Source organism: Triticum dicoccoides, chromosome 3A (assembly GCF_002162155.2).
Source record: "Triticum dicoccoides isolate Atlit2015 ecotype Zavitan chromosome 3A, WEW_v2.0, whole genome shotgun sequence".
Lineage (NCBI taxonomy): Eukaryota > Viridiplantae > Streptophyta > Magnoliopsida > Poales > Poaceae > Triticum > Triticum dicoccoides.
The window spans coordinates 38,472,709-38,493,349 of NC_041384.1; the positions used below are offsets into that span (position 1 = coordinate 38,472,709).

At 46.8% G+C, this 20,641-nt stretch overlaps 1 protein-coding gene, 1 long non-coding RNA gene and 1 pseudogene across 3 annotated transcripts; 1 reads left to right on the top strand and 2 right to left on the bottom strand.

The window, feature by feature from the left end:
- The first annotated feature begins 2,204 nt into the window (after positions 1-2,204).
- LOC119266905 lies at positions 2,205-8,894 on the top strand. 2 transcript variants are annotated; one of them, XR_005132192.1, is made up of 3 exons: positions 2,205-2,506; positions 2,585-2,677; positions 7,683-8,894. It is a non-coding gene; the product is annotated as an uncharacterized LOC119266905 (long non-coding RNA). The 2 variants fall into 2 exon arrangements; XR_005132191.1 differs by lacking the exon at positions 7,683-8,894 and adding an exon at positions 3,710-4,224.
- LOC119266904 (PR5-like receptor kinase) lies at positions 5,259-7,347 on the bottom strand. The gene has a single exon (XM_037548186.1). The coding sequence runs from the start codon at positions 7,238-7,240 to the stop codon at positions 5,270-5,272; it is 1,971 nt and encodes a 656-aa protein (XP_037404083.1). The 5' UTR covers positions 7,241-7,347; the 3' UTR covers positions 5,259-5,269.
- Positions 8,895-12,471: 3,577 nt separating the features above from the next.
- The window catches only part of LOC119271843, a 46,430-nt pseudogene continuing 38,260 nt past the window's right edge, over positions 12,472-20,641 (bottom strand).

Here is a 20,641-nt window from a genome sequence, read left to right on the forward strand (position 1 = left end):
TTTCTGCGGTCGCGGAGATGCAGGTCGAAACGGCTGGGAGGGATTCGGTCAGGACGGTCCATGATGGGGGTGAAGAAGAAATCATCCTTGCCTTGGTGGAAGAGGCCGAGGAGGGGCGGCTTCCGGTGGTGGAGGCGGAAGCGGTGGAGGAACTTGGGGTCGGTGGCGGCGCACCGCCACTGCTTACAGACCGCGGAGGCCCGGACGAGCGAGGAGGGCTGCGGCGGAAGACGGAGGAGGATCTCCCTCAGGAGGTCGTCGTCTTCGATCGGCGAGGCCAGCGCCGCCGGGACGCAGATCACTCCAGCGCCCTCGCCAGTCGCGCGGATCTGGGAGCGGGGGCGGGGGCAGGGGCGAGCCACTCCAGCTTCCTCCTGGCTCGCCATAACATGGGGATGACGGCGGGTCATTCCGACGGCCTCCTCACTCGAGTGGGTTTGGGGGCTGCGGCGGCGAACATCCCAGCAGTTTGGACATGTATCTTGTAGGAAGATTCTATATTTTTTTGCAGGTGAAGAAGAAATTTGAGTTAGTAGTTGCTGGTTGCTGCAAGTATATATATAGTGAAACAGAGTACCAGTCTATACATATTGCAGCACTGTACAAATAGTAAGATATTTGGTCAAGATAACACGGCGATTCACAAAACCATGCCCCCAAAAGTGAGATCCTTCTTTGCATATAATATAGTCAAACATATGGAAAAATTATTTGCATGCCGGAATATCATTAGAATCCATTAATTTGAAGAAATATATAAATACTTGTTTTATTTAATTCAATCATAAAAAGTATATTGGTTCAGGAATATGAGTTAATCTGATGCATGTATCTTGTTCTAAGCTTCTCCTCTCTGGCTGCTTTCTCCTCCTTCCGATTGCTCTGTTGAGATTCTCTTTCAGAAGAACATTCAGTAGAAGGAAAAATGACTTCAAAGGAGAGACGTATTTTGAGAAAGAAACTGCAAAAATTCAGTACTAGTTTAGTAACTTCAGAAAAATATGCAATTGATACACATCATTTTGTTGTGTGCTTAAGAACAATACCAATTAGGAGTACAACTTAGGGTTGCTTCTTGTGCGACTGAATTTCCCTAAAGCCAAATTGGCAATGGATTTCAGAGTGCATGTACATTAGAGAATAGGTTAAAGCATCTTACATCAAATACATGTGGGCTCGGGAGTTGTGAAGGGCTGTAGAGAGCACGAACGCCCAATAACCAAGAACAAAGACTCAAGAAAACAACATGAAAAATAGATCGAAGCATACATACGACTGAGGATGCGGCGGAATTTCTCGGAGATGAACACAAACTTCGAGGCACAACAGATCGATAGAAGGACCTAAATCCGCGGCTACTCCCCCGCACACGGACCGCCATGCTTCTTCCTCCTGTAGACATGGGAATTAGTATTCAATGATCATCCGATGAAGTACAAAAAAAAGATGGAAAAGAGAGAGCACTTGTGATGAACACAAACACGCAGGCAGCTTCAGCTTCCCATTGTTCTCGTCTTGGCCGCGACCACGCCTTTGCTCGTCTGGCAACCTGGACAAGCGACAATCAAAGAGAGCAGTACAAAAGAAGGGGGCGAGATTACAGGGATTAGTAGCGGCAAGAATGGAGGGGAGCTGCCAGTGCAGCGCATCCCCAGCATCGGTGTGAAGAGAGGCAACACTGGAGGGGCGGAAGAGTGGGGCGGAAGTACGCGGTGGGCGTCAGCAAAGGGCAGGCCGCGCGTGGAGTGGATCGGCGATGGCGGCCGCAGCCAGGTCGCCGCACCCGCGATGCCCAGGCCGCTGTGCGACGCCCAGGCCATTGTGTCCTTCGCAATGAACGGCATCGCCGCCGTGCTTCCCTTAGATCTCTGTCCCTCTTCTATGGCCGGCGCAACGAACGCGGCCGGTGGCAACCCCCTCGTCTAGATCCACCACAACAAGGAATGTGAAGCGGTTTTGTAAAATAGAACCGGGCCATGGGAAAGAAGGAAAGACACAGTAATACGTGGGTGCGGAGTCACTTGTGACAGCGTGGGTAAAACATAGTTGGCGTTAAACATCCAAGCCACGTGAATCATAGGATTCAACCCTTTCGATGGATGAGATTGACTGGTTCTCCACCTTCTCGTGCTTTTATTAGAAACAGAGCTGAAGCGCTACAAAAAACTGTTCAACATTCCGTGGGCTGCATAGGCTGGGCTTTCTACGCCTGCATGAGGCAGGGGCCTGCTCATACCCTTCCTCCTTGCCCCTAAAAAAATCTAAGAAGAAGAAAAAAACACCTTTCTCCTCCAGCCGTTGCCGGCGGCGCCCCATCCGCGGCGAAGTCGCCGGTGAGCTGGGCCGTCCGGAAGCAGGGCATTGCTGCCGCCATTCATCCCGCCCAGTACCACATCTTTCCACTACGCCCCATCAGCAGGCGCGCCGCCCCTAATCGCCGGCCTCCAGCGAGGGGAACCGCGTTGCCGACTTCGGCTTCATCCCCTCAATCCTCTCGTCGGCGGAGGTAATTAACCAACTCGCTTATCAATTACTCGCTCGGCCAGCAATTCGACGATGAAATACTCACGCATGGGTTCTTCAGTAGGGACAAGCATGGCAGGTCAAGGATAACGATGGGGATGGGGATGAACGTGAACCACACCAACGCCAGGCAATTCAATGTATTGCAATCTAGGTACGCGATAATTTGGTGCAACAGCATTACATTACATCATGAGTCGAAAACCGAATGGGATTAAACTTGGCATAGCTGATGTAGATGTAGTCATGTGTATATGTCTTGCTGATGTAGTCATGTGTATATGTCTTGGTACAGTAGAACATTTTCATGGCTAGGTTCATCTGTTGGCGGGTGGTGCAGAGGAAAAAAGCCAATTGTTAGGAGGCATCATTATAGTTGACAAGTTTACTTACCGATTCCAGTTCTTGCCCCGTGATTATTTTGTCACGAAGCTTATCTTGGCTATCAAAACATGGACCGTCATACGACTCCTCCTACTCAGCATTTCCATCACAACCATGCCACAGCCGTAAACATCTGACTTTGAAGATGTCGTTCCAAACTTCAGAAAATATTAGTAGCATTTAAATATTTCTGAGCACGACAAGTTAAACAGTTGAAAGCCGTATTTTTCATCTTTTGAGAAAGCCGAGCCATCTTTTTAGACATAAGAACTTGATGCACATCACTACCTCCTCTGCCCTCTGGTCATCATTGTATAGCAAATCTCTCATTGTGCAGTTATTTTTATTTAAAAAAACTCTGAATTTCAGCAGTCCCCATAAAATGAGTCATTTTTTTCTGAAACAGAAGTTCTAGTATTGCAGAAGTGTGTAAAGTCCATTTGTAGCCCTCTTCGCAAAATAAGAATTTTTGTATCTGCATGATGGCCACTCCATGTAAAACTGAAGTATCACATAGGAACTGTGAAGCAACAAAGAGAGCTTAAAGACCAATAAAGGAACTCACTGCCTTTCCAAACTTAGTGGATTATTGCTAGTACAAAAAGCACTTGTTGATACTAAACATTTGGTTCTTATTAGTGTCTCGAAGTCCCAATTTGCTTTCATACGGTGCATCTCTCTGCTTTCTCCGCACATGTGGAAAATTTAAACACGCTATTAATTTCAAGTACAATTACTAGAAACAGATTTGCACGGGAGAAACTGGACAAAACAATAAAATTGACTTATTCGTCTGCTGTAGAGGCTCAGAAGCTGCTAGGAATCAGCTCAAGACCAAGACGTCTTTACCGACGAAAATGTCTTATTCACTATGATGGTTCTGCGGTTCCCGTGCAACAGAGAAGGATGGCCAGAGCCTTGTTATCTTGGGTTCTCTGGCCAATATGTAAAGAATGCAAACCAGGCTTCTTAATATCCTGGAGTACTGGAGCAGCAACCTTGAGTTAACAGTTGATTAGGTCCTTGAAGTGCTTCCTTCGCTGGTGAATACGGTTACAGGGCAGGGATAGTGTTATGTTTAAAAGAATCTCATGGGGCAAAACACAGGAAATATGTTTCAAGATTGAAGATCCGTGGGGCACTGTGACCTTAATTGATGAAAACGATATATGTGTGTAGATACTGGAAAAATCTGGGCAATTTATAGTTAGTTTATAAACTTTGCAAACTAAATTTTAATCTGAGTTCCTCGTCCTACTCACATCTTTGCAAGCTACGAATCTGTATTCTTTGTATTGAAAATGTAGCAAAATCCTTTCACAGTCCATGGAAGCAAGAATAAACATCTCATCAATTATCAACACTTTTTGGTTATCTGGGATTTAAGAAAGACAAAAAATTATTAATGCACGTACATTTTACAGTTTTCTCGTAACGCCGTACAATAGCTTTGAGCTACCTTTTCTTCTTTTGAGGAAATCAAGCTGTACCTAATGTCATAAAAACCAAGTGGACATGTTGCAGAACATAAAGCCACTTGCGGTAACTAACATACCAACTGACCGATGTTTATTAGTTAGTCCCTCGGATACAATTACAGGGCTGGGATAGTGTTAGGGTCAGAAGAACCTTATGGAGGGAACCCGGGAAATATGGATCAAGATCCAGGAACTGTGTGACACTGAATTGATGAAAATGATATATGTGTGCGGTTACTGGAGAAATCTAGGCAATTTACAGTTAATTTCTTAGATTTGCAAGCCAAGTCTCAAATAGAGTTCCTCTTCCTATTCACAATTTAGCTAAAAATCTGAAATCTTTGGATTGAACAGGTAGCAAAATCCTCAGTCAATGGAAACAAGAACTAATAAATATCTCACCAATTATCAAACTTTTGGTTATCTGGAGTGTTAAAAAAGGGCAAAAAATATCAAATGCATGTAGCATTTTACAGTTTTCTCAAAACGGCTTACAATAGGTTTGAGCCATCTTTTCTCATTTTGAGGAAATCAAGTTGTACCTAATGTCATAAAACGGCAGTGGAAATGCTGCAGAACATAAAGGCACTTGTAGTAACTAACATACCAACTGATTGATGTTAATTAGTTAGTCCCTCAGATTGCCAATTTGCTTTTACTCTGCATTTATCTGCTTTATTGGAGCTACGGGAAGTTTAAAACTTGTTAGTATTAATTTCAACCATGATAGCTCAAAGCAGGTTTGTGTTACAAGGAAAACCTGAACAAAGGAATACAAATAAGTTCATCTGATTGTAATAATTTGAGAAAATACAGCAGATCATAGCTTTGGGAGAATCCCCTACTCACAATCTAATTGGCTACCTTGTCAGGATCGTCTTGTTTCACCTGGGGCCTGATACATCTGAAGCTAGAGGTGGAGCTGAAGAGCTCACATTTGCAAGACTACCAAAATTTGCTGTATTCACAACAAAGTTATGATCTATGTTGATGTCTATATTCATCGCACCTTCCAATACTTTTACCACCTCAGACATTTTAGGCCTTTTTTTGCAATCAATCTGCAAGCACCACATTGCAAGCATCATCATCTGAATTGCATCTTGCTTGTGTGCTTGCATGTCGTTGCTGTTATTGTCAATCAAATCTACCAACCGATCACTCTTCACCTTTTCCTCCAATAGGCTGATGAGATGGATGCTCTCTTCTGACCGGGAAGTGTCGAGGTTCTTTCTTCCACTGATGATTTCCATGACCACGACGCCGAAGCTGTAGATATCCGCCTTTTCCGTGATCTGTGATGTCAACCATTCAGGAGCTAAATATCCAGGTGTGCCTCTCATTCTGGTAACCACTTGGCTCATATCCCTGTCTATGAGTTTGCATAGTCCAAAATCAGAAAGTTTAGCATTAAAGTCATCATCTAAGAGGATGTTTTGTGGTTTGACATCCAAATGAGCAATTCGTTTTGTGCACTCCTCATGAAGATAAGAGAGGCCCTTAGCTATATGAGTTATAATCTTGCACCGCGTGCTCCAATCCAGAGGAGAAGCATCATTGTCATGTCGACAATAGACCCATCTGTCCAAGGATCCTTTGGGCATGTACTCATATACCAAGAGCCTGTGGGATTTCTCTGCACAGAAACCAATCAATCTCACCAGATTAATATGGTGAATGCTGCCAATTGTCTGAACCTCTGCCGAAAATTCTCTTTTGCCCTGGCCAGATCGATCCAAACGTTTTACCGCAATCCTTTCATCAGCAAATTGTCCCTTGAAAACAGACCCAAATCCTCCTTCCCCGAGCTTGTCTTTGAACTGCTCAGTTGCTGCTTTTAGCTGTTGAAATGTGAATCTCATTGGTGTTCCTTGTAGCTCCCCAAACTCTTCCTCTTCTTCCATCTCATGCTGTTGTTGTGTTCTCCTTTTACATATAAAAGTGACAAGGAACAAGATGGTGAGCAAAATGAAGCCGCCTATGGGAGCTAGGATTGCAACAACTCTTCTTACATAGGAGGATTTCGGTTTCATGCTTGTTGGTCCAATAGCTGCAGGCAGAGTACTTGGGGTCGGAGGTCTTACCTCGGTCGGGGGTGCAGGCACGGGATTTTCAGGTGTAGGCGATAATGTTTGATTAATCAGGGGACAAAAGACGACCTGGTAGTTGGTGCCCGTCGGGCAACTGAAAGTGCTCTTGTAATCATCCTTGGGGTAGCTGTAGGCATCTGGGCACAGCCGCTTAAAGAATTTTGAGTAGTTCGTGGGGACGCAGTTGCTTGTCGCGCTCCCAGTACAGCAGTAAGTGTCCCCCCCGAAGATCCTGCATGGACTGTTACAACCCCCCAGCACCATCAGCTCGTCTGGGCACTGATATGTGATGTTGGCTGCGCACCTTGGGCCCCTGCTGCATCCTGACCTTCCCTGAACCAGCACCGGCAGAAAGTCCATGGGCACGTTGAAGCCGTCGATGAGGGAGATGTCGAAGAAGTCACTCGTTTGGCCTTGGCCAAGCGTGAACTCGCCCATCGTGTTGGGCGGTTGACCATTGTCCTTGCAGGCGAGCAAGCCGCCACAGCCGCCAGTTTGGCACGACCCGTTGCCTTCGCCATTGAATGAGCAGCCTGTGCGTGCCCAGATGCGCCCGCTCGTGGTGCCAGCGGGAACGTCCATCTCCCACATCTCCCCCGGATCGAGCTTCACGCCACCACCAACCGGAACAGCGGCTGGCCACACGGTGTAGGAGCATCGGTTGATGACACTGAATGTGGTGGCCTCGCTGGTGGCAGCGATGAGTAGGAGGACGAGAAGGAGAGGCAGGCGACAGAGAGCCGAAGAGGTACTCGCCACTGCCATTTGTGTTATGATTTTGCTTGCACCGAACTTGAATCAGAGTTTGAGTTGCGAACTTGCAACTGGGCTCCTGTGACAGCTAACAACATGGAAGAATGATAGGGGATTGCCGACAGGGACTGCATCTGTGTGTTGAATCATTCAACGATCAGCATAAAAACAGCCTAACATGCTCTGTAGCGATGACTGTTTGATAGGACTAGACTTGCTTGCGGTGCTTGTTTTCTTGTTTAGTCCCTTTCAAATTTGTACCTGTACTGAGTCTTCCAAAAAAAGGGAATCTGTGCATGTGTATAATCTATTGTTTGATTAATTTTGCTGCCTAAAAAAATTCTTGAAGCTGATGTGGAATGCAATTTTGTTTTATGTTTGCCTTTCATGAAAATCGTTAGATTGCACATCCTAATTTGTTCATTCCTGATCTGCTGTGTTATGGTTTTTATAGCTACAGTCAGACCCAGAATCTTGAGTCAGCAACCATCTAGGTACCTGGTGGTTGGGGACAAGCTGAAGTTGACAGCGGTTGGCAGCTGCCTGGAAGCAGCTGGAGTCCTCCTTCACTCGTCAACCCGTCCTCACTCGCCATAACTCTGCGGTTTGCGTGCAAACGAGGGTGGGCGAAAACCTTGTGATCTTCGCGAACATCTCTGTTAATTGTTAGCTGTTTACTTTTAACACATTTTGTAGGGCCGAATCTTAGGTTGCACGACCTTTTTGGTTGTGCCGTTGATAGAAATGAATCTAGCAGCTGGTATTAGCTGGTTGGAATTCTATTTCTGAGTACTGGTATGTACCTTGTCTCTTCCAAATTAATTGTAGTTCTAGTTTGTTAATTTTTTAGCCTGGTACCACTGTCAAGAAGGGAAAACCACCATGGTTTATTTTAAAATTGCTAAGCAGTCAGCATTGCATTAACACATGAGCAGGTTAATTAATTAAGAGTTCCATTGAATGAACTGGATTACTGGAATAAACAAAGACTTGACCAAGGCTATACCATCTATGTGGCTGAGATTGTCCTACTGAATTACCCCGCCTCATATATATCACAACTGAAAGATATCCCATAATACGAGTATTTGGCAAGCTTTGTTATTTGTTTTAATTCTAAGCATGCTTGCCCTTGCTCCTGAGATAGTCTGAGTGCATGAATTCGAAAGTTGGAGGACTAACCCAACACCATTAACCTTGCTACCCAGAGAATAGACGCCAGCTTGATCAAGATGATCTTCAAGTACCCCGGGTCTGAAGAAGACTAATCTATCCTCTATTTCAGTCTTTATCACGAGTAGCTTGCCAGGATGTCGGGGTCTCGTGGGTACTTCTGTCTTAAATTATAGTATCAAATTGTTGTTATGTTTGTAGTTCTGTTCTAGCAGGTTCAAGCTTACTCGATAACGCATCTGATGCGTGAAAGGAATGGATGTGATGGACGCTGACAAAAATGGCTCCTGCAAGAAGCATTTCTCAATACTCCTATCAGCCGACCTACGTATCTCGCTGAGAATGAAACTAGAGTTTTCTGTGGTTCTCCCTACGATGTCGAAATGGCTACCGAAAGAGATCATACCGCAAGAATGGTTACATTTTAGTTCATGCAGCATCAGAGATTTATATATAGTACAGAAATATATTTAATGGTTGATCTAATGAAGCAGCTAATGGTGAACCTGATAAAATTAATTTGGTGCTGACTAGGGTGGCAAAAGCCTTGTGGCAATGCATGTTTTGCATATTTTTATCTTTGAGAAAACCCCAAAAGCTTTGCAACTAGATGTATTGATAGAAAAAGAGGTTATGCACAAGCCGAAGAAAGGGCAAAACCCAAAATTGCAACGCTACCCCAAATACATGTAGCATTTTACTTTCTATTGCAACAAAGTTAGGTTCAAGCCATATTTTCCCTTTCTGAGAAAATTTAAGTATTAAACCATATTTCCCCTTGTAGAAATTAAGCCATATTTTTAATGTTCGGCACTGCCTATGTCATGAAAACCAGGTACAATCGGTGCAGAACTTAAAGGCACTTGTGGTAACTAACTGATCAATGCTTATTAGTTACTCCCATAAATACCCAGTTTAATCCCATGCCCCCTTCCCCTCCCGGGTCGCACGCGCGGGCGACCCCGGGGGGACGAAACCCTAACCAGCAAGCCACCTACCCCAGATCCACCAGGCCGCCGCCGCCGGTCCTGGCGGTGGTGGCGGCCCCCTAGCCGCCGAAGGCAGCGGGGAGGAGAGCGCGCCCGGCGGGACTGTCTTCGCGTGAAGGAGGGCTTCATCGGGCGGCGCACGGCGGCGGTGCTGTGAGGCGGTGGGTGGCGAGAGGAGGGTCGTGGCGGAGCTGCGTGAAGGCTGGCGGAGGACCCGGAGCTCGGAGGGGTGAGCGGCCATGGAAGCGGCGGCGCGGGCCTGGATGCGGCGATGCAGAGGCTGCGGCGCGAGGTCTGCGTCCGTGCGGCTTCCTCGGGCCATGGAGGCGGAGCTAGCAGCGCCGCGGCCGTCGGTGGTGCTTCCTGGAGGCGGCGGAAATCGTAGTGGAGCTGCCACCAGCGGCCATGGAGAGGGTGCTGCGGGCTAGATCTGGGCCCAGCCAGGGCCCGATCTGGGCTGGGGCCCCGGTCTGTACGGCTGTTGTCAGGAGCGTGACAGCAGCGTGCGGCGGTCCCTCGACCACAGGAGGTGCTCGACGGTGGGGGTTGTGGGTGCTCGGCCAGATTGGAGTTGGTAGAGAGGTGGGCTCTCGTCGTGCGGGTCGTCGGTGTTCCATGACACATCGGCCACGACATTGATTTCCTGCGGCGGCGGTGTGAACAACGTGGATGGCTGCCCCATTCCGGTGGGCGAGGAGGATGGTGTGCGACGTCACAGACGAAAGTCTTTGTCCGCCTTCGGTCGGGGCCGGCGACGACGACGACGCCCGTGGGTGTCGTTTCCCTCCTTGGAGGCGTCGCCGAGGTGTGTCGACACGGTACTTGCTTCATTGTGGTATGGTTGATGTCTCCGGGCGAAAGCCTAGGTTTGCAGTTGGACCGGCGCGATAGTGGCGTCCTCGACGTCGTTCCTCTCTTGGGAGTATCGTGTTTGGAGACACGGCTTGTAGGTCCTAGGTTGCTTTCCTCCGGCGCTCGCTGCTTTCCAAGATCGTTCTGTAGGGGCGCTATGCACACCATTTCTGGTGTGTCCAAGACGACGCCTTTCTCGGAATGGACCAAATTCCGCAATCCACCCTCTTTAGGATGGCGCGTCAATGAGGAAAGTCAAGATGAAGATGTTCTTTTTGGAGGTGGCGGCATTGGTTGAGACACGGCCTTGCTGCTCAGTTTAGGACATGCTTTTTTTTTGTTGTTGTTGTCATGTGTGGGGGGCTGTCTTCGGACTGGCCGGTGTGGAGTGTTGTGACAGGTTGTGCGCAACGGACTGTCATTTTCGTGTATTCAAACCTCTATCTTCTATAAAGCTAAGGTACGCAATTTGTGTACTCTCGAGAAAAAAATACCCAGTTTACTTTCATTTTGTTTATTTTCTTGTTTTTCTAGTTATGATTGTTGCTATTAATTCAACTGTGATAACTAGAAGCAGATGTGCATTTATAGAGGAAAACTGGATACAGGAATAAAAGATGAGTTTATGTATGGTATAGTACAGGGCTGCCTCTCCCCGTCCGCAAGACCTGCCCGACGAGTCTCGAGTCAATCATCGACAAGCTCGGCCACAAGCTATCCACCTGGCGAGCCTCCATGCTTTCTCAAAGCGACCGCCTTGCCCTAGTGCGGCACGTCCTCTGCGCCATCCCCACGCATTTCCTCGCGGCCGTCGCCTTCAACAAAACGGCCATCAAGAAGGTGAATCGGATCATCCGCGGATTCCTTTGGGCGGGCCACAAGGAGGCCAACGGAGGCCAATGCCGCGTCAACTGGCAACGGGTGTCCCGCCCCATCTCCCTCGGCGGCCTTGGCATACGCGACATCTACCGCACGGGCCTGTCCCTGTGCGTCCGCTGGCTGTGGCTCCAGCGCACAGACCCCTCACGACCTTGGAGCCACCTTCCTACCCCCCACGACGCCGACGCAAATGCCATCTTCCGCGCCTCCACAAGCTGGCAGCTTGGCTCAGGCAACACTTGTCGCTTTTGGACTGACCACTGGATCAACGCAAGTCCGTGGCTGAGATCGCCCCTCTCGTCTACACCCTCGTCCCGCACCGCCTCCGCAAGGACCGCAACGTGCGCGACGGCCTTCACCTGCGTTCTTGGGTCCAAGACATACGAGGCGCTCTTGGCCCGGCGGCCATGGTGCAATACGTCGACCTCTGGCGCCTGGTGCGACACACATCGCTTTCCTCCACGCCGGACGTGCTCTCCTGGCATTGGACTGTTTCCGCCTCTTACTCGGCGAGCTCCTACTACAAGGCACTCTTCTTTGGTGCTTGCGAAGATCCCCACTGGCGACTCACCTGGCGTCCATGGGCGCCTCTCCGCGTCAGGTTCTTCCTTTGGCTTGCCATGCAAGACCGCTGCTGGACCGCGGAGCGACTTGCCCGCCACGGCTTGCCACACGAGGATGCGTGCGCTCTTTGTGATCAGGAGCTCGAGTCCATGCACCACCTCCTCGCGACCTGTTCATTCTCGCGGCAGGTTTGGCACGAGGTTCTCGGTTGGGCTCGCATGGCCGTCGATCTTCCATCTGCGGACACACCTTTCCAAACTTGGTGGGCTTCCTGCATCGACCGCTCGCCGGCCCCTGTGCAAAAGGGCCTCTCCTCCCTCATCATACTCACGGCATGGTGGCTCTGGAAACACCGCAACACGTGCATCTTCGACCGAGCCACTCCCTCCATCACCCTCGTCTCCGGCACCATTAAGGATGAGGCGCGCCTATGGGCAAAGGCAGGCGCCAAAGGGCTGCTTAACATCATCCCCGGCGAGTAGCTGCTAGGCTAGACTTTGGGGCTGAGCAGACCCTTGGTTCCAAGTCTGCTCCAACGCTCGTGCACCATGCCTCCGGCGTTCATGGCCTTGTAAGCATTGTAATCCTATGCTACATTCTCCTTCTATCGATACAAAGATACGCAGCTTGCGTATTCGTGAAAAAAGCAGATAAAAATAACCCGAGATAGGGGTTTCAAATTGTAGTAATTTCAGCAAATAAATACTACAGATCAGGGCTTCTGTTCTAAGTAACAAAATCTACTGCTCACAATCTAATTGGATATCTTCTCGGGACGGTCTCATTTCACCTAGAACCTGATAGATCTGAGCCTACAGGTGGAGCTGAGGAGTTCACACTTCCATCATTACCAAAATTAGCTCGACCTGTTGCGACAAAGTTATAATCTATGTTGGTGTCAACATCCATGGCACCTTCCAGGACCGTGACGACTTTGGACATTTTAGGCCTTTTTTTGCAATCAATCTGCAGACACCACAATGCAAGCATCATCATCTGAGTTACATCCTGCTTGTGTGCTTGCATGTCATTGCTGTTATTATCAATCAAATCTACCAAGCGATCACACTTCACCTTCTTCTCCAATAAGGTGATGAGATGGATGCTGTCTTCTGACCTCACCTTTTTCTCCAATAGGGTGATGAGATGGATGCTCTCTTCTGACCGGGAAGTGTCTAGGTTCTTTCTTCCATTGATGATTTCCATGACCACGACGTCAAAGCTGTAGACATCTGCCTTTTCTGTGATCTGCAATGTCAACCATTCTGGAGCTAAATATCCAGGTGTGCCTCTCATTCTGGTAACCACTTAGCTCATCTCCCTGTCAATGAGCTTGCATAATCCAAAATCAGAAAGTTTAGCATCAAAGTTGTCATCTAAGAGAATACTTTGTGGTTTTACATCCAACACTAGTAGAAAAAGGGTCAAATGTGAAGCACATTAGTGCCTGTTTGAATTTGAGCCGGCACTAATGTGTCCATTAGTGTCCATTAGTGCCGGTTCCAACGGCTAGGCAGGCGGACATCATTAGTACTGGTTCGTGGCGAACCTTTAGCACCGGTTCGTGCCACGAACCGGTACTAAAGTGAGTGGTGGCAGGATGTTGTCAGTCCGGGGCCCCTCCAGCACCTTTAGTACCGGGTCGTATCACGAACCGGTACTAAAGGTGGTCCTACATACCCTTCGTCCACCCGAGCTCGCTCTGTTCTTCCCCTTCCCCTCTCCTCTCTGTTCTTTCCCTCTTCCTCTCAAGCTCATCACACATTTTGCCCAAAATTTGTCAAGATTTGAAGGCCCCCATCCATTCAAATGATCACAAAGGTTAGCAACTTTGTCCTTTCATCTCTCATTGCTAGATTAGCTCTTGCAATGCTTTATATAGTGATTGATTTGTGAGTTTAGTAATTTGGGAGGAATTATATATATGTGCTAGTATTTGATTTTTATGCAATTTGAGGTCAAAAATAACACTTAGTTTGCATATGTAGGTGTGGTTTACTTAGTGCCTTCTAAATCTCCGTCGTAACCACCGTCGATCGCCCGCAACGTCCCGTCGCCGGCACCACCTTGTGGTGAGCCTCTTGTTCATGAATGTTTTATATAAAAAAATGATGTTTGTGTGATTTGGATATATAGTTACTCGTATAATTATCTTACCCATACGTTGTTTGTTATACATAGTGCCATGGTTTTGATATCTGTCCCCGTCGGCCCTTGTCTGGGTTATGATTCAGATGTGGTATATTCTCTTTTAAAACTATTTGTTGCATTTCGTGTTTATGACAAATTATGCCCATCAAGTTGACATAGATATTTGTATGTAGGAGGTAGTTGAACCGGAAATTCCAACCGACCCTATTGTCGAGAGGTTAAATTTAGTTGAAAGAGAAAACGAGGAGTTGAAGGAAAAATTGAAAAGAATTGAGGGGGAGAAGATGGAATTGGAGTTGCATGTTGCCGATGTCATCGATGATCACAAGATTAAGATGGAGAAAATGCGCTTGAAGATTAGAAAGATTAGAAAATATGCCATTCATAGTGAGGCTTGGTATCATTATGCTGTTGGATCAATTGTTACCTTAGTTGCGATCTTGATCGCATTTGTTGTTGCATTTAAATTCTTTAGCTAGAGAGTTATTTGTTTGTTGCATTTAAGTGTTGTATGAACTTTATGTATGAACTTGTATTAATTTGGTCTTTTTCGGTGTTGTGTAATGAAGATGAGCCGACAATGGATGTACGATGACCGATGCTCTCCCGAGTTCATTAATGGCATGCAAATTTTCTGCTTGCGGCTGAGGCAAACAAGCGGGCGGATGGTTTTATGCCTTGTCCATGTGTTGGATGTAAGAATGATAACAATTACTCTAAGTCAAGAACCATTCACGTCCACCTGTTTAAGTCCGGTTTCATGCCCCGCTATAATGTTTGGACCAAGCACGGAGAAAGAGGGGTTATGATGGAAGACAATGAAGAAGAAGAGGATGACGACAACTATCCTGGCCATGATGGGTTCCCTGAATACGATGATACAACAATGGGGGAAGAAGCTGAGCCGGTAATGCGGGAAGAAGCTGAGCCAGCAATGCGGGAAGAAGCTGAAGAAGAGGCATCAGATGAGCCCGTTGATGATCTAGGTCGGGCCATTGCCGATGCAAAGAGAAACTACGCAAGTGATTTGGAGAAGAAGAAGTTGCAGCGCATGTTAGAGGATCACAAAAAATTGTTGTACCCGAATTGCGTAGGTGACAAGAAAAAGCTGGGCACCACACTGGAAATGCTGCCATGGAAGGCAGAGAATGGTGTATCTGACAAGGGATTTGGAAAGTTGCTGGTAATGATAAAGAATATGCTTCCAAAGGACAACGAATTGCCCGAGAGTACGTACGAAGCAAAGAAGGCTGTCTGCCCTTTAGGGTTAGAGGTGCAGAAGATATGCATGCCCTAATGATTGCATCCTCTACCGCGTTGAGTACGAGGATTTGAACGCTTGCCCGGTATGCGGTGCATTGCGCTATAAGATCAGCCGCGATGACCCTGGTGATGTCGAGGGCGAGTGGCCCAGGAAGAATATTCCTACCAAGGTGATGTGGTATGCTCCGATAATACCATGGTTGAAACGTTTGTTCCAAAACAAAGAGCATGCCAAGACGATGCGATGGCACAGAGAAGACCGTAAGAAAGACGGAAAGTTGAGAGTACCCGCTGACGGGTCGTAGTGGAGAAAAATCGAGAGAAAGTACGGGAAGGAGTTTGCAGATGATGCAAGGAACGTATGGTTTGGTCTAAGTGCAGATGGCATTAATCCTTTTGGGGAGCAGAGCAGCAACCATAGCACCTGGCCTGTGACTCTATGTTTGTATAACCTTACTCCTTGGTTGTGCATGAAGCGGAAGTTCATTATGATGCCAGTGCTCATCCAAGGCCCTAAGCAACCCGGCAATGATATTGATGTGTACCTAAGGCCATTAGTTGAAGAACTCTTACAGCCGTGGAATGGAACAGGTGTACGTATGTAGGATGAGCACATGGGGGAAGAATTTGACCTAAAGGCGTTGCTGTTCGTGACCATCAGTGATTGGCCTGCTCTCAGTAACCTTTCAGGACAGACAAACAAGGGATACTGCGCATGCACGCACTATTTGGACGATACCGACAGTATATATTTGGCTAATTGTAAGAAGAATGTGTACCTGGGACATCGTCGATTTCTTTCGAGCAGGCATGCCATAAGAAAGAAAGGCAAGCATTTCAAAGGTGAGGCGGATCACCGAACGAAGCCTCGCCACCGTACTGATGCTGATGTACATGATATGGTCAAGAATTTGAAGGTAGTCTTTGGAAAGGGTCCTGGCGGACAACCTGTTCCGAATGACGCTGACGGACGCGCACCCATGTGGAAGAAGAAATCTATATTTTGGGACCTGCCCTATTGGAAAGACCTAGAGGTCCGCTCCGCAATCAACGTGATGCACGTGACGAAGAATCTTTGCGTGACCCTGCTTGGCTTCTTGGGCGTGTATGGGAAGACAAAAGATACACCTGAGGCACGGGAGGACCAACAACGTATGCACGGAAAAGACGGAATACATCAGGGTCATGCCAGCTACGCTCTTACCAAAGAAGAGAAGGAAATCTTTTTTGAATGCCTGCTCAGTATTAAGGTACCGTCTGGCTTCTCGTTGAATATAAAGGGAATAATAAACATGGCAGAGAAAAAGTTCCAGAACCTAAGGTCTCATGACTGCCACGTGATTATGACGCAACTGCTTCCGGTTGCATTGAGGGGGCTTCTACCGGAAAACGTTCGATTAACCATTGTGAAGCTATGTGCATTCCTCAATGCAATCTCTCAGAAGGTAATCGATCCAGAAATCATACCAAGGTTAGAGAATGATTTGGTGCAATGTCTTATCAATTTGGAGTTGGTGTTCCCACCATCCTTCTTCAACATCATGACGCACGTCCTAATTCACCTATGCGAAGAGATTAACATTTTGGGTCCTGTATTTCTACACAATATGTTCCCCTTTGAGAGGTTCATGGGAGTCTTAAAGAAATATGTTCACAACCGTGCTAGGCCAGAAGGAAGCATCTCCAAGGGCCATGAAAATGAGGAGGTTATTGAGTTTTGTATTGACTTTATTCCTGACCTTAAGCCGATTGGTGTTCCTGAATCGCGGCATAAGGGCAGACTGGATGGAAAATGCACGCTAGGAGGGGATCAAATAATATGTATGGACGTGCATTCTCTCACTGAAGCACACTACACAGTTCTACAGAATTCCACCTTGGTGGCTCCGTATATGGATGAACACAAGAATTTTCTACGCTCCAAACACCCAGAGCGGTCTGATGACTGGATTACACGTGAACAAACCAGGAGTTTCGCCGGCTGGTTGCAGACACATACCATGCATGATGCCTCCATTGAAGATGACATGTACTCGCTGTCCCAGTTACCATCTTTGAATATAATGACTTTCAAAGGGTACGAGATAAATGGTAATACATTTTACACGATCGCCCAAGATAAGAAGAGCACCAACCAAAACAATGGTGTCCGCTTTGATGCAGCAACTGAGATGGGAAATGAAACATATTATGGTTATATATAGGGCATATGGGAACTTGACTATGGACGCGGTTTGAAGGTCCCTTTGTTTCAGTGCAAATGGGTCAATATGACACGAGGCGGGGTAACGGAAGACCCGCAGTACGAAATGACAACAGTGGATCTCAACAATCTTTCATATGCAGACGAACCATTCGTCCTAGCCAATGATGTGGCACAGGTTTTCTATGTGAAGGACATGTCTACCAAGCGAGAAAAAGAAAAGATAAGGAAGTGAATGCATCATACGATGAGCCAAAGCGGCACATAGTTCTTTCTGGGAAGAGAAACATCGTGGAAGTGGATGACAAGACAGACATGTCAGGAGATTATGAAAAGTTTGATGAAATTGCTCCATTCACAGTGAATATTGACCCGAGCATCCCGTTAAATGATGAAGATTTTCCATGGTTACGGCGCAAAGGGACACACGTGAAGAAAAAGTTTCACACCCAAAGATCTGGGATGTGATCGGCTTCACTATCATCACTGTCTTCTGTGTTTCACACCCAGGAGGGAACCTCTGTAATAGTTAGGGTAGTTATGTGTTTTGGCATTTGAAACGCGAAGAAATTTTATGTGCAAACAAATTCTTTCATTCATTTACTGATTTTTTCAGCTAAATTGAAAAACACTTCAAATGAACTCCGAAAAGGTTGAAAGTTGGCATGGTATCATAATTTCACCCACATAGAATGTGCAAAAAAGTAGAGAGGGTTACGACAAAAACTGGATGCACTCCGTGTACAAAATGGACAATCTCTTTCGAACTATTAGGGTTTTGGACGAAAACTCATATGTTACAAAGGCATTTCATTTTTCTTAAATAACCTAAGCATTACCAAATTGAATATAATGATACAACACACTAATATTAAACATAATAAAAAAGAATCACTAAAAAATGTATTTTTAAAGTCAAGTTATTCACAAACTAGTGATTCACACAAATTTCAAATAATTCAGAATTTAAACTATTCAAATTTGAAAACTACCGGCATTAACTGAAAGTTTCTAAATTTTTGTACCTAAAGCAAAAATATTCACAAAGAAACTCTAAATACAGCAAAAAACAACTAAAAATAAATAAAACTAAATAAATAAAGCAGAAAAGAAAAAACTAAATGAAAAAAGCCCACCTACTGGGCCACAGTGGCCTGCATACGACTAGAAACCAAATTCTAATTGGGTCAGAATGCAGGCCCGCTAGCCCAATAGGCCCATCAAGGCATAGCAGCAGATGTAGGCCCGGAAGGCCTGCTTAAGAGAGGAGCTTGAGAGAGCTACCGCACTGGGGCTTATAAACCAGTGCGGGCGCCCCTCGGCTAGCAAGGTGGGACTAAACTTGTCGCACCGCACCCGCGCCAGCGCACCACCTTTAGTACCGGTTCCAGCCACCAACTGGTACTAAAGGTGTGGTCTTCCCGCCGCTTGGCCTGGCCAAATTTGACCTTTAGTACCGGTTGGTGGCTCCAACCGGTACTAAAGGCTCCTCCTATATATATATATATAGCACTTATGAAAATTTCGTCAGTTTCCTCCCACTTCTCTTTGCTTCATCGCCGCCGCCCCGTCCCGCGCCGTCGCCGTTGCCGTCGTGCCGTCCCTGTCGACTCGGCGCCGCCCCCATCCTCGTCGCGCCACCCCCGTCGCGTCGTCCGTGTCGCCGGCCCGTCCCCGTCCCCGCACCGGCCCGCATCCCGTCCCCGCACCAGCCCGCGTCGCCGTCGCCGTCGCCATCGCCTCGACCTCTCCTGTGATGTGAGCCTCAGTCCCCCCTCTCCTCCCTCCAATCGAAGCCGCCGCGCGCGCCGCCGGCGCCGTCGATCGCCTCGGCTCGCCGTCGCGGGCGTCCCCGGTTCCCGCACCACCGCCTGCACACACAACACACACACATACACACACATATATAATTTTTGTTTCGTTTTTAGTTTTTAGTTTTTCTGTTTTTAGTTTTTAGTTTTCTATTATTAGTTATTAGTTTTTCTGTATTAATGTTATAGAAATGTTAGTTATATATGGAAATGTTAGTTTTTTCTGTATTAATGTTATAGAATTGTTAGAAATGTTAAATAAAACATTTTTTTATAGAAATGTTAGTTTTAGATATGGTCAATGTTTTTTTAGTTTATTATATTTTTAGTTATAAAATTTAGAATTTGCATATATGAAATCACAATCCATCATTTAAAAAATGTTACTTTACTTTTCCGGCATATAGTATTTGTTGTCGACGATGCCCGGCCCGCATCCTTGCCGTCGACCCGTTCGCGACGACATCCTGCTTCAGAGGACCCATGTCCGGGACTGGGCTCCGCCGGGCTGGCACTGGGAGGTGCTACCTTCAGGGGCGCGACGCTTGGTGAGGAACCCGGCTCCGGGGCCCGTCGTCGACCCTGATCTCCTTTGGTGGCGTTCGCGTGGGCCACTTTCAGTGCGGAGGGAGCCGGCCCCGCCGGAGGTGGTACGTCGCCGTGTCAGGGAGGAGGACGAGCACGTCCATCGCTACATGGCTGCTATGGACGTCAGGTTCTCCAATAGCTGGCAGGTTCTTTGGGGAGATCACCCGAGCTATGATCCAGTGATGGTTCCTTCACATTGGTTGTCCACCGCCCGCGCCTCAGGAACCGCGAGTGGCCTAGATTACTCTCTAGTATTCGATCTTTATTAGCTAGCTAGCTAGCTAGTGATGTATTCGATATATAATATTTGAGATGATTTATTCGAGATTATATATATTATTCGAGACGATGTATTCGAGATTATATCTACTATTCGAGACGACGTATTCGAGATTATATTCGATGATGCTTATTATGTACTATGATTGATTCAGTTTTTCCTTATTAATTGATTGCATCCATGCATTGTAATTTGAATATATTTCTTTTGGATTAGTTAAATAAAAGCTATGGCCTACAATACCGGCACAGAGGGAGAAGAGGCCCTGTTCAATATCATATGCAATCCTCGCGGGCTAGATGATGATCAGAATGAAGAAGATTATGACAGCTCCGAATATCTAAACAACATCGGGGAGGGTGATATGATATTCGATCGCGACGACCGAATTGATAAAGTCATGAACTATGAACATGACGAAGAAAATGTTGATCTTGAAACAACAAAGACCGGCGAGGTATATTTATATAAGCAGGCATCTGGTGATCATCACATGTTTTAAATGACTTGAAGATATATTAACGAATCGATCTTTCTTCTTTCAGCCATCCGGATCGAGCAAATCTTCAGGCAGCAAGACAGTACGAGGCCCGAACAAAAAGTTGAAGGAGGGCGTAAAGTACAATATCGTGGCCATCAAACCTAATGGTGAACCATTAG

Coding starts and splice junctions, on each gene's coding strand:
- LOC119266904 (XM_037548186.1), bottom strand. CDS start 7,240: ATGGCAGTGGCGAGTACCTCTTCGGCTCTCTGTCGCCTGCCTCTCCTT.